At 40.8% G+C, this 12,101-nt stretch overlaps 2 protein-coding genes across 10 annotated transcripts in view; one reads left to right on the top strand and one right to left on the bottom strand.

Moving 5' to 3' along the window:
• KLHL28 (kelch like family member 28) overlaps positions 1-3,867 on the bottom strand; it is a 37,692-nt gene extending 33,825 nt beyond the window's left edge. Inside the window, exon 1 of one of the 3 annotated variants that reach the window (XM_055291447.2) lies at positions 2,524-3,867. In XM_055291447.2, coding sequence (XP_055147422.1) covers positions 2,524-2,565 — 42 coding nt within the window. In that variant the 5' untranslated portion in view covers positions 2,566-3,867. The remainder of the gene's footprint in view (positions 1-2,523) is intronic. The other 2 variants (XM_055291449.2, XM_055291448.2) reach the window with 2 other exon arrangements.
• TOGARAM1 (TOG array regulator of axonemal microtubules 1) overlaps positions 3,822-12,101 on the top strand; it is a 106,094-nt gene continuing 97,814 nt past the window's right edge. For 2 of the 7 annotated variants that reach the window (XM_055291444.2, XM_055291445.1), the window contains exon 1: positions 3,831-6,108. In XM_055291444.2, the coding sequence (XP_055147419.1) occupies positions 4,063-6,108 (2,046 nt within the window). In that variant the 5' untranslated portion in view covers positions 3,831-4,062. Of the gene's footprint in view, positions 6,109-12,101 lie in introns of all 7 variants that reach the window. The other 5 variants (XM_063609264.1, XM_063609263.1, XM_055291441.2 and 2 more) reach the window with 4 other exon arrangements.

Below are 12,101 nucleotides of genomic sequence, written 5' to 3'. Positions count from 1 at the left end.
GAAATCAACATTACTCTTAAAAAAAAAAAAATTCAAACAGACACTTTTCTTTAAAAGGAGAAAATAAGAAATGATTTATGAAATTAGGAGAATATTTGATCACATCTGCTCTTTTCTTAAATTTCTTTCCCACAGTTCAACTTTCCTCATAGGATAATTCAACTAATAATGGTATATAATTTTATCAGTGAGCCTATGGAACAACTTAGGATATTTTCCTTTTATCTGAGATTTGACTTTTATTATTACTTGACAAACAAAACTAAAATTAGAAGCCTGTCAAGAGCTCTTACTGGATGTGGTAATGACTTTGAACTTGCTTTCTTCTGTGTTATTTCTGAATCCATGTTATGACAGGCGTCTAAGTTACATAGTTAATCCCTGTCCACTGAAAAACTGCAACAGATGTGAAATTCTGTTAACTTATACATAGTAATTAATGTGTAATACAAGTTGGATTTTTGTTTAAAATTATAGTTTTGACTGAAGACAGAAATACGTAATGGGTTTAGAAGATAAACCTAAGTAGGTGAAAATATATCACTCATATACATCAAGAAAACTGATTCAATCCTGTATAAAATAAGCTCATAACTTCTTAACTTATTGAAGTGTTACCTCAAACAAGAAACTAAAAAGATTTTGAACAGAAATCCAAAAAGGATAGATTAAAATATATATAATCTTCAACCAAGGATTGAAAGAAAAAATAATAAATTAAAAAATATATAATCAAATGACATATAATAAAATATATGAATAATAATGGAAAAAATCTAATTTTATCCTAAAGTTTCTACACTGACCTCCACCAAAACCTTCTCCAAGCTCTAAGCAAATGTCAGTTTTACTTTCTTCCTCTGTCCAATTACTCTTTTGTAGAAACACCCATAAAATGTTCCATAGTTCAAATGTAGAAGATGTAACCTCAAAAAATTCTTGTAAGGATTAAATGAGTTAATATTTACTAAGTACCTAGCATGGTGCACGGCACATAGCAAATACTCGAAACATGGTATTATTATAATTGTTTGTTAATATTAATAGCAACTTTCATTTGCATAGCATTTCTTCACAATAACTTCTCAAACTATACAAAATTCTTAATACTTTACAGAAATCACACTGACGTTCAATATTCCTGGATGTCTGTAAAATTTGAGTAAGAACACAGAAAAATCATAGTGATTCGCCCAGGGAACTAATGTATTATCTCTGATTCTGGAAATAAAGTAAGTTTTTAGGGCAATTATGTTTACCCTTAAGTTCAGCTAAAAAAAATTAACATATGTACCACACACATTCCTATAATTCACTAATTTAACTACATTCTTGAAATTATTGAAATTTTAAACTTGTTTTAGCTGAATTTGCAATTTTCAATGTATCCTAAACCACTTCCTTTTAACTTTCTGAGGTGTACTATTAATAAAACACCTAATAGTGTATTCTACTGTTCTAAAAATCGATTATAAATTTGTACTCTCTCTCTACATGATTAAATACAAAAGGCTTTTTAAGTCAATATACGAGGAATTCCTAGATTTCCAAAGATTAAAAAAAAATCTGCTTCGTAATAAACAGAATACACACACAATGAATGAGATTTATGTTCCACAAAATAACTCTAAAAGATCATCAGTAAGACAGGATGCTGATGAAGTCCCATTTCCTAAATATCCACTATGGAGACAAATGCATCTTCTAAGTCTTCAATCAAAGAGACAAAATGTAACAGATAAAAAATAAATTGCAATCTGTAATGTATAGTGATCCACAGGGACCTAAAAAAACAAGAGTCAAAAGGAAGATTCATCTTGCTTCGTTCCCAGGAAAAGGGCATGATAACTGCTTAAGTATCCACGTCTCTCATTTAAGACTTTCGAAGTTCCTTTTCTGTGATTCGATGATTACCATACAACCTCTAGTTATTAACTTGGCTTCCCAAGTTCTTGGATACAAGAAAGAGTGCACTGGATTTTCAACTTGAAAATTCTGATCCAACATAAACTGACACTGTAATGTGTACATCATTCTCTAGGTTAGTTTGAACTGGGTTCCTCAAGTCTGGGCAATACATGAGTAGAAGTCTACACATTTGAGCTTCTTAGGTTGGAACTATGAGAACCAGACACTTTCTCATTGACAACTGCTACAATCATTTCTTGTTTTTCATCTCCCTGTCTTTAACCTGTCCCTAAAATGAAACATGCTAGCTAAACCTAATTTAGGCAGATTCATTTAAACACAAAGATGGCTCACTAAAACCAAAGTAACAGCCTAGAATTTAAACCAAAACATAGGATGTATATTTACACAGCCTCATTTACATTAATAATCTATTCCCCACCCCACCCCCAAAAAACAAAACAAAACAAAACTGATATTCAAATCGTACTTTAAGGCAAAAATCCAGAAATTATTTTTGCACTTGCATCAGCTGGGAGCATTATTTATAAAGCTGTTTGGCATACGTGACTCAATTATTCCAAGACTTTAAAAAGTATTTAAGAGAAATCCCACCTGGTACAGAGCAGGGTAGGAATACTTGCATTTGAAGTGCATAAATTTGGGTCTTCAAATGATAACTTAGACTTTTCGCACGAGTCATTCAAAAGTAATTGTATTATTCCTTCAAAAAAAAAAAAATCTCTCTTCCCCACTCCAAAGCATTCAGGCTCACACTAGACACTCCAGCTCTTTCACTGTGTCCGTTTAAGTATCATTTATGAGAAGGAGAAAATGAACACAAAATTCTCAGTTCGCCTAAAATAATGTCTACTATAATTCCTAAATCCACAAGGCAGAATTCTCTTAGAACCATGATGCCAAGAACTTCCACCGCAAGTGAAATTGTCTTCGCAATCTCTGTCTCTAGGAGACTGAAAGGCTGCAGAGACGCTTGAGGATCCAGCAGGGAGGCTAGGGCGGCAGACGGAGGGGGCGGAGGTTAGGGGAGAGTCCCACAGAGGAACTGCATTAGAAGGAAAGATTTTGATAACGTCTAAGGGAGAGGCGGTTAGCTACAGGGGAAAAAAAAAAACAACAGACCTATTTCCAGATTATGTACGTTGTAAAGAAAACGCAAAGTGATGAGGGCAAGGAAACGTGGCCCAAAACAAACAAGCAAACAAACAAAAAAAATTAACCCTCTACGGCCGGAGGGTTAAGAGAAGTAGACAAAGGAGAAGGGGGAGGCGAATAAAGGCCCCAAAGACCAGGAATTGAAAAAAAATACCCGATTTGTGAGCTTGGCCGTGGTCCAGATCTTCTGTCCTGATAAGCAGATGGCAAGAGGAAAGGATCGCAGTTCCTTAGGGTGGTAGACAGTAACGCGTTTACAAGGGTAACGAGCCCTGCACAAGAAGATGTCGCCTCTCTTTCCACCTGCTCCGCTCAGTCCTTTGCCTCTTACTCTAGCACCAGCGGCATTCGGGCAAAACACTGCCAAAGCCTGCACTGCTGGAGGACAGCAAAAGGAAAATACCTGAGTCCCAGTAATCACACGGGCAGCGACAGGAGGAGGAGCCGCGGACAATTTGAGCCTGGGACGGATCCTCACTAGCTCCGGTCAAACCCTAACTCTTACGGGTGGGGCGGGCAACTTCCGCCCAGAGCAAGGAAAGCGTCACATCCGTCAAATGTCTTCACCCCTCCTCCCTTCTCCGCTGTAGCTACGTTTACAACGTTCTGACTTCCTCTTCAGGAGACTTTGGCCTAGTCTCAACACCTGACGTGGACTACATAACCCAGCATTCATGACGGCAAGTGGATTTCCGGGTCAAGAGGTCCGCGCTGGGTGCATCACCATGGAAGCAATCGGTTTGGTCACGTGGTGCCCTTGGTTACGCCCGGTGGCAGCTGTGGGGTCTAGGGCTCAGACGGGGGCCATTTTGCCACAGGCTGCCTCCCGGAGTTGGGGGCGGCCGCGCGGCAGGCTGAAGCTGTTCTTTTTTCTCTTCTGCAGCTTGGGGCTTGGAGAAGATCTGGAAGTGTGGGCTCCAGCGAGCCCTTCGGAGACGGCAATGGTTTCTTCCAACCACTGCCACCTGACAACCCTGCATGGCGGCTGCCCACTCCGCGCTGCTTCTGCTGCCGCCCTTTCCAGTCCTCTCTACCTATCGGCTCCAGAGCCGCAGTCGTCCTTCCGCCCCAGAGACTGATGATAGTCGAGTTGGGGGCATTATGAGAGGAGAGAAAAACTACTACTGCCGTGGAGCTGCGGGGGACCACGGTTCCTGCCCCACTACAACTTCGCCTCTGGCCTCGGCCCTCTTGATGCCCTCGGAGGCAGTCTCAAGCAGCTGGTCTGAGTCTGGAGGCGGTTTGTCAGGGGGAGATGAAGAGGAGACTCAGCTCCTTCAACTTCTCCGCACTGCCCCGGATCCTTCTGAGGCCTTTCAGGCTTTGCAAGCTGTTTTGCCGCGGCGGGGCGGTCGACTTGGCTTCCCCCGACGCAAGGAAGCTTTGTATTGGGCACTGGGCCGAGTGCTTGTGGAAGGAGGTAGTGATGAGAAGCGGCTCTGCTTGCGACTTCTCTCGGACGTTCTCCGGGGTCAGGGGGAGGCAGGCCAGCTTGAAGAAGCCTTTAGCTTAGCACTTTTGCCTCAACTAGTTGTCTCGTTACGGGAAGAGAATCCAGCCCTGCGGAAAGATGCGCTGCAGATCCTTCATATATGTCTGAAACGTAGTTCTGGAGAGGTGCTGAGAACGCTTATACAACAAGGACTAGAGAGTACCGATGCCCGACTTAGAGCTTCCACAGCACTACTGCTTCCTATCTTGCTTACTACTGAGGACTTGTTGCTTGGTCTGGATCTCACCGAGGTGATAATATCCCTGGCTCGAAAGCTTGGTGATCAGGAGACAGAAGAAGAATCTGAGACAGCTTTCTCCGCACTTCAACAAATTGGGGAGCGACTTGGCCAAGACAGGTTTCAATCTTATATTTCTCGTCTGCCCTCTGCCCTGAGGAGACACTACAATCGCCGCCTGGAGTCCCAGTTCGGAAGTCAGGTTCCTTATTATTTGGAACTTGAAGCTTCTAGATTTCCTGAAGATCCCCTTCCCTGTGCAGTGACTCTTTCCAACAGCAATCTTAAATTTGGGATTATTCCTCAGGAGCTGCATTCACGATTATTGGATCAGGAAGACTATAAGAACCGGACCCAGGCCGTCGAAGAACTAAAGCAGGTGCTGGGAAAATTTAACCCTAGTTCTACTCCTCATTCTAGTCTTGTTGGCTTCATTAGTTTGCTATATAATTTGTTAGACGATTCTAACTTCAAAGTGGTCCATGGCACACTTCAAGTCCTGCATTTACTGGTTATTCGCCTTGGAGAGCAGGTACAGCAGTTCTTGGGACCAGTTATAGCAACTTCTGTCAAAGTGCTGGCAGACAACAAGTTGGTGATCAAACAAGAATACATGAAAATCTTCCTCAAGCTAATGAAGGAAGTAGGACCTCAGCAGGTGCTTTATTTACTCTTGGAACATCTCAAACATAAGCATTCCAGAGTGAGAGAGGAGGTGGTGAACATTTGCATCTGCTGCCTGCTGACCTATCCTAGTGAGGATTTTGACTTGCCCAAACTGTCCTTTGATCTTGCCCCAGCTCTTGTAGATAGCAAACGCAGGGTACGCCAAGCAGCTTTAGAAGCTTTTGCCGTATTGGCATCATCAATGGGCTCAGGTAAAACCAGCATCCTTTTTAAAGCTGTGGATACTGTTGAACTGCAAGATAATGGAGACGGAGTGATGAATGCTGTGCAGGCCAGATTGGCTAGGAAAACCTTACCAAGGCTGACAGAGCAGGGATTTGTGGAATATGCAGTACTGATGCCATCTTCTGCCGGGGGTAGGTCAAACCATTTGGCACATGGAGCAGATACGGACTGGCTTTTGGCTGGTAACAGAACTCAGAGTTCACACTGTCACTGTGGTGACCATGTGAGGGACAGCATGCGAATTTATGGATCTTACAGCCCAACTATCTGTACCCGAAGGGTATTAAGTGCAGGAAAAGGAAAAAATAAATTACCATGGGAAAATGAGCAGCCTGGAATCATGGGAGAAAACCAGACCTCCACTTCCAAGGATATAGAACAGGTATGCTTCTCTAATTTTCTTGAGTTGAAAGTGTGAAGACTTTAAATGAAAATATGCCTGCGATGACTTAAGGGTCAGCCTGCTTGAGGGAAACAGGTTATGCTTTGTTTTAAATCGATTTTAAATCCATTTGAATGTTGGTACTCATTATAATGGTACAGATCACAAAGGACCATCCAATAGGCTTCCTGCTTGATAGATTTAATTAAATCTGAGACACATGTGATATAGACAATACCTAGGTTCAGTTTTAGTTTGTTACTGTAGCATGTCAGTTTATCTCATTCATACAACAAACATTGAATACCTAGTAGGTGCCAGATAAAGAGCTAAATTCTGGGAATGAAGGTGAGGCCACTTTCACACAGTATAGGAAAAAGGTCAGACCTAGGAATTAGCAATTAACAAATTCGTTAAGTGCTAAAGTAGAAATATAAAGAGTCCTGCAGGAATACTGAAGATAGAAAAAATAATTTCACTAGAAAAGTAAAGAAAAAAAAAAAAAAGCCTCCACAGAAGATACGACATTTGAACTGAGATTTTCCCCCCAAAGCTTTTATTTAAAAAATTCCAAATATATAGGTAAGAGTACAATGAATACCCATATACTTCATCTATATTTACCATTTGTAACATCTTGACATATTTCCTCCATATTTGCTGAACCATTTGAAAGTAAATTGTGGATATCTTGAGATTTCACTCCAAAATATCTCGTCACATGTCTTCTAAGAATGACATTCTTCTTTATAACCATAAATCATTATTGCACCTCAGACTGTCAGTAGTAATTCAATAATATGTAACAGACAGGCTGTATTTAAATTTCCCCAATTGCCTCCAAAAGTTTTATATTTCTTGTTTTACTTATATCATCCAGGATCTAGTCAGGGTTCACGTGGTTAATGTCCCTTGTAATTTTATCTAGAATAATATCCTACTTGTTTGTTTCTTTGTTTTTTCATGGCACTGGCCTTTTATAAAAAGACTTTGGGGTAGTTTTGTAGAATGTCCCAAGTTTTAAATTTATATGTTTACTTGATTAGATTCAAAATAAATATTTTTAGGAAAATATTACGTAGGAGATACGTATAAAGTAGATGATAAGTAGTGTGAACTTCACAGTACATTACATTATGAGGCAAATGATATCAGGGCTGTCCCGTCCCTGGTGATGCTTAATTTTACTGTTTGGATAAGGTGGTAATAGCCACATCTCTCCATTGTAAAGGTGTATTTGCCTCTTTAGAATTAGCATATAATCAGTAAAATGATACTTTGAGACCCTAAGAATACCCCAACAACTTTTCACCCACTGTGTTTAGCATCCACCAATGGTCTTTACCTGTATCATTTGTTATACTGGGGGCTTACAAATAGTAATTTTTGAGATGGAGTCTCGCCCTGTTGCCCAGGCTGGAGTGCAACGGCTCAATCTCAGCTCACTGCAACCTCTGTCTCCCAGGGTCAAATGATTCTCCCACCTCAGCGTCCTGAGTAGCTGAGATTACAGGTGCCCACCACCACGCCCAGCTAATTTTTGTATTTTTAGTAGAGACAGGGTTTCACCATGTTGGCCAGGCCTGTCTCAAACTCCTGACCTCGTGATCCACCCGCCTCAGCCTCCCAAAGTGCTGGGATTACAGGCAGGAGCCACCACACCCAGCCCAAATTGTAATTTTTAAATTACAAAGGCCGGGCAGGGTGGCTCACACCTCTAATGCCAGCACTTTGGGAGGCTGAGGCAGGCAGATCACCTGAGGTCAGGAGTTTGAGACCAGTCTGGCCAACATGGTGAAACCCCCGTCTCTACTAAAAATACAAAAATTAGCTGGATGTGGTGGCGCACACCTGTAATCTCAGCTACTCGGGAGGCTGAGGCAAAAGAATCACTTGAACCGAGGAAGCAGAGGTTGCAGTGAGCTGAGATCGCACCACTGTACCTCAGCCTAGGCAACAGAGCGAGACTCCGTATCAAAAATAATAACAATAATAAAATAATTACAAAAAGTAATTTTAAAGAATTGTAACATTTCTTCTCAATTTACTACGTGCAGTTCTTTTTTTCTTGTATGTGTAATAGTTACATGTTATTTTTTGTTACTAAATTTTTTTAAACTTTTTCATGATAAAATTGTCCCAAATTTGACTAGTGGTTGACTCCTGTGTCCTTTTAACATGACTGTTCTTTAGTCTTTGAGCATTTCCTTAACATAACATTTGGACGATTGCTTGAGGCCAGGAGTTCGAGACTAGCCTGGGCAACATAGTGAGATCCCCATCTCTACAAAAATAAAAAAACTTAGCCAGGCATGGTGGTGCATGCCTATAGTCCCAGCTACTTTGGAGGCTGAAGTGGGAGGATTGCTTGAGCCCAGGAGTTCCAGGCTGCAGCAGTGAGCCATGATTGTGCCACTGCACTCCAGCCTGCTCAACAGAGCGAGACCCAGACTCAAAAACAAAATGAAACAAAACAACAGGAACATGATGCCTAGCCTTACTTTGTTTTTTTTCTCTTGCTTCAGACCTGGAATCAGCCATTTTTTCAGAAGTCCTAGTACTGCCTTTTTATTGGGCAGTGGTATTTGAAAACAAAAGTCTGAGTATAGATTTGCTCATTGCTATTTCTTGCCATTGTGGTTTGACCCTTTCAGTAGACAGAACCAAGGAGTACCTGTTTTTTATTTGTTTGTTTTTTAATGCATTTATATTAATACCTCCAGTTCAAAACTAGTACTGCAGGGTTCTTTCTCATCTTCCTTTATTCCATATTTGAATCTCCCTTCGTTCACAGTAAAATCCCTGCTTCCCAACATCAGTAATATTTATTGATACGCTGTATCCTGCAGTAACCTCCCACCGTCCACAAAAATTGCTAGACCAGCAACAGCAACCAACTACCTACTAAATAAAATTTAAGATTTCGTTACAGTTCTTTTTGTATTTAGAATTATTCCACAGTCAGAATTTTGTGGTCAACTTTTCTTAAGTTTTTTGTCTACGTAATTATTATTCAAACAGCGTGATGAAAGATGAATAGGAGCTTGCTAAGTGTGGATAGGTCCCAGTGAATTTCAGAATAAAGGAATAGCGTGTTTAGAGACACTGATTTTATGAAAGAACTTAGCAAATTAAAAAGAGAATGGGGAATTTTTGCACAGCAAACACAAGGGGCCTAGTGGGAAGTAGCAGATGATACTGGAGATGTAGATGGGGTAAAGTATGGAGATAATATCTTGCAAATAATGAGTTTGAACCTTCTGCAGTAGACCTCAGATGGGAGGAGCTGAATTGAGTGTTCTCTGTGGTTCCTTTCAATCCCAAAACTCGTAGATTTTTTGGAAATAATTTTCAGATTTATATAATCTGGTTATCTGTTATTTACTTGTACTGTAAGCATTATCTGGCAGTGATGTTTTTTTTAAGCATTACTCTTAAAACTCCTTGTCATGTGTCAAGTCTGAGATGTCAGTGTATATATTATTAAAAAGATTCTAGTGCCAGCCAAAGCAAAAAGAATCTGAAGATAAGTGCATTTCTGAAATGCCAGCATAGACATAGTTTGCTTTTGAAAGATGCTGTGGTGAAATTAGAACTTAACCCAGAAATCAAGTTGTAATTACTTGTTCAAAAAAGGTCTTAGAGGAACTATTTCAATAGAGGACAGGGAATAAATATCTAAACAGTTTTATGTGTGCAGTTTTTTTTTGTTTTTTTTTTTTGAGACAGAGTCTCGCTCTGTCACCCAGGCTGGAGTGCATTGGCGCAATCTCGGCTCACTGCAAGCTCCGCCTCCCGGGTTCACGCCATTCTCCTGCCTCAGCCTCTCTGAGTAGCTGGGACTACAGGCGCCCGCCACCACGCCCGGCTAATTTTTTTGTATTTTTAGTAGAGACGGGGTTTCACCGTGGTCTCGATCTCCTGACCTCGTGATCCGCCCGCCTCGGCCTCCCAAAGTGCTGGGATTACAGGCGTGAGCCACCGTGCGCGGCCTGTGTGTAGTTTTTAAAAAAGTATATGTACATACATATTTTAAATTATTGGACTTTATTATTTATTTATTTATTTGTTTATTTTGAGACGGAGTTTCACTCTGTCACCCGGGCTGGAGTGCAGTGGCGCAATCTCGGCTCACTGCAAGCTCCGCCTTCCGGGTTCACGCCATTCTCCTGCTTCGGCCCTCAGAGTAGCTGGGACTACAGGCACCCTCCACCATGCCCGATATTTTTAATAGAGACGAGGTTTCACCGTGTTAGCCAGGATGGTCTCGATCTCCTGATCTCGTGATCTGCCAGCCTGGGCCTCCCAAAATGCTGGGATTACAGGCGTGAGCCACCGTGCCCCGCCTGGACTTTAATTTTTAAAGCAGTTTTAGGTTCTCAGCAAATTTGAACAGAGAGTACAGATAGTTCCCATATACCCCTGTCCACACAAGAACAACCTGACCCACCTCATCCTGTACTTTAGAGGTACATTTGTTATAATCAGTGAACACATATTAACATATAATTATCACCCAAAGCCCATAGTTTACCTTAAGGTTCACTCTTGTGTTGTACATTCTATGAGATTTTGGCAAATGTGTCTATGTCTTATGTTCAGTACATTCTATGGGGTTTTGACAAATGTATCCATGTCTTGTATCCACCATTGTACTACCATAACAATAGTTTCAGTGCCCTAAATTCTCTGTTCTCAACATGTACTTTCTTCCCTCTCTCACCCCATTCCCAACCCTTAGCAACCAGTGGTCTTTTTTTCTGTCTCCATAGTTTTGTCATTTCCAGAATGTCACATACTTGGAATTATACAGTATCTTGCATTTTCAGATTGGTTTCTTTCACTTAGTAATACGCATTTAAGTTTCCTTTATGTGTTTTCATGGTTTGATACCTCATTTCTTTCTTTCTTGTTTTTTTTTTTTTTTGTGAGGCAGAGTCTCCCTCTGTTGCCCAGGCTGGAGTGCAGTGCGGTCTCGGCTCACTGCAACCTCTGCCTCCCAGGATCAAGTAATTCTCCTGCCTCAGGCTCCCAAGTAGCTGAGGCTACAGGCCCGCACCATCATGCCTGGCTAATTGTTTGTATTTTTAGTAGAGACGGGATTTCACCATGTTGGCCAGGCTGATCTTGAACTCCTGGAATCAAGCGATTGCCCACCCTGGCCTCCTCAAGTGCTGGGATTACAGGCGCAAGCTACTCGTGCCTGGCCTATCAGATGTATCTTTTGAAAATATTTTCTCCCAGTTTGTGTCTTGTCTTCTCATTCTCTTGACATTAACTTTCTCAGAGCAGAAGTTTTAAAGTTTTAATAAAGTCCAGTTAATCAGTTTTTTCTTTCATGGATCATGCCTTTGGTATCATATCTAAAAAGTCATCACCATACCCAAGGTCATCTAGGTTTTCTCCTATGTTGTCTTCTAGGCATTTTATAGTTTTACAATTTACGTTTAAGTCTATGATCCATTTGGAGTTAATTTTTATGAAGGGTGTAAGGTCTGTTTCTAGATTCATTTTTTTTACATGTGCATGTTCAGTTGTTGCAGCACCATTTGTTGAAAACACTGTCTTTACCCCATTGCCTTTACGTCTTTGTCAAAGATCAGCTGACTGTATTCATGTGGGTCTTTTTCTGGGCTCTTTACTCTTCTCCATTAGTGTGTCTGTTTTTGCCCATAACACATTGTCTTGATTACTGTAGCTTTATGGTAAATCTTGAAGTTCCGTAGTGTCAGTCTTCCGACTTTGTTGTTTTCCTTCCGTGTTGAGTTCACTCTTCTGGGTTTTTTGCCTCTCTGTATAAACTTTAGGATCAGTTTGTTGATGTCCAAAAAATAACTTGCTGAGAGTTTAGTTGGGATTGCATTGAATCTATAGATCAAGTTGAGAAAAACTAACGGCTTGACAATATTGAGTCTTCCTATCCACAAAACATGGATTATCTCATTTATTTACCTCTTCTTTGATATCTTACATCCGAGTTCTATACTTTGCTC

The sequence above is a fragment of the Symphalangus syndactylus genome, chromosome 9 (genome assembly GCF_028878055.3).
Source record: "Symphalangus syndactylus isolate Jambi chromosome 9, NHGRI_mSymSyn1-v2.1_pri, whole genome shotgun sequence".
In the NCBI taxonomy this organism is placed as follows: Eukaryota; Metazoa; Chordata; class Mammalia; order Primates; family Hylobatidae; genus Symphalangus; species Symphalangus syndactylus.
The sequence above is the reverse complement of the archived record's forward strand: the minus strand, read 5'-3'. Positions and strand labels throughout refer to the sequence as shown.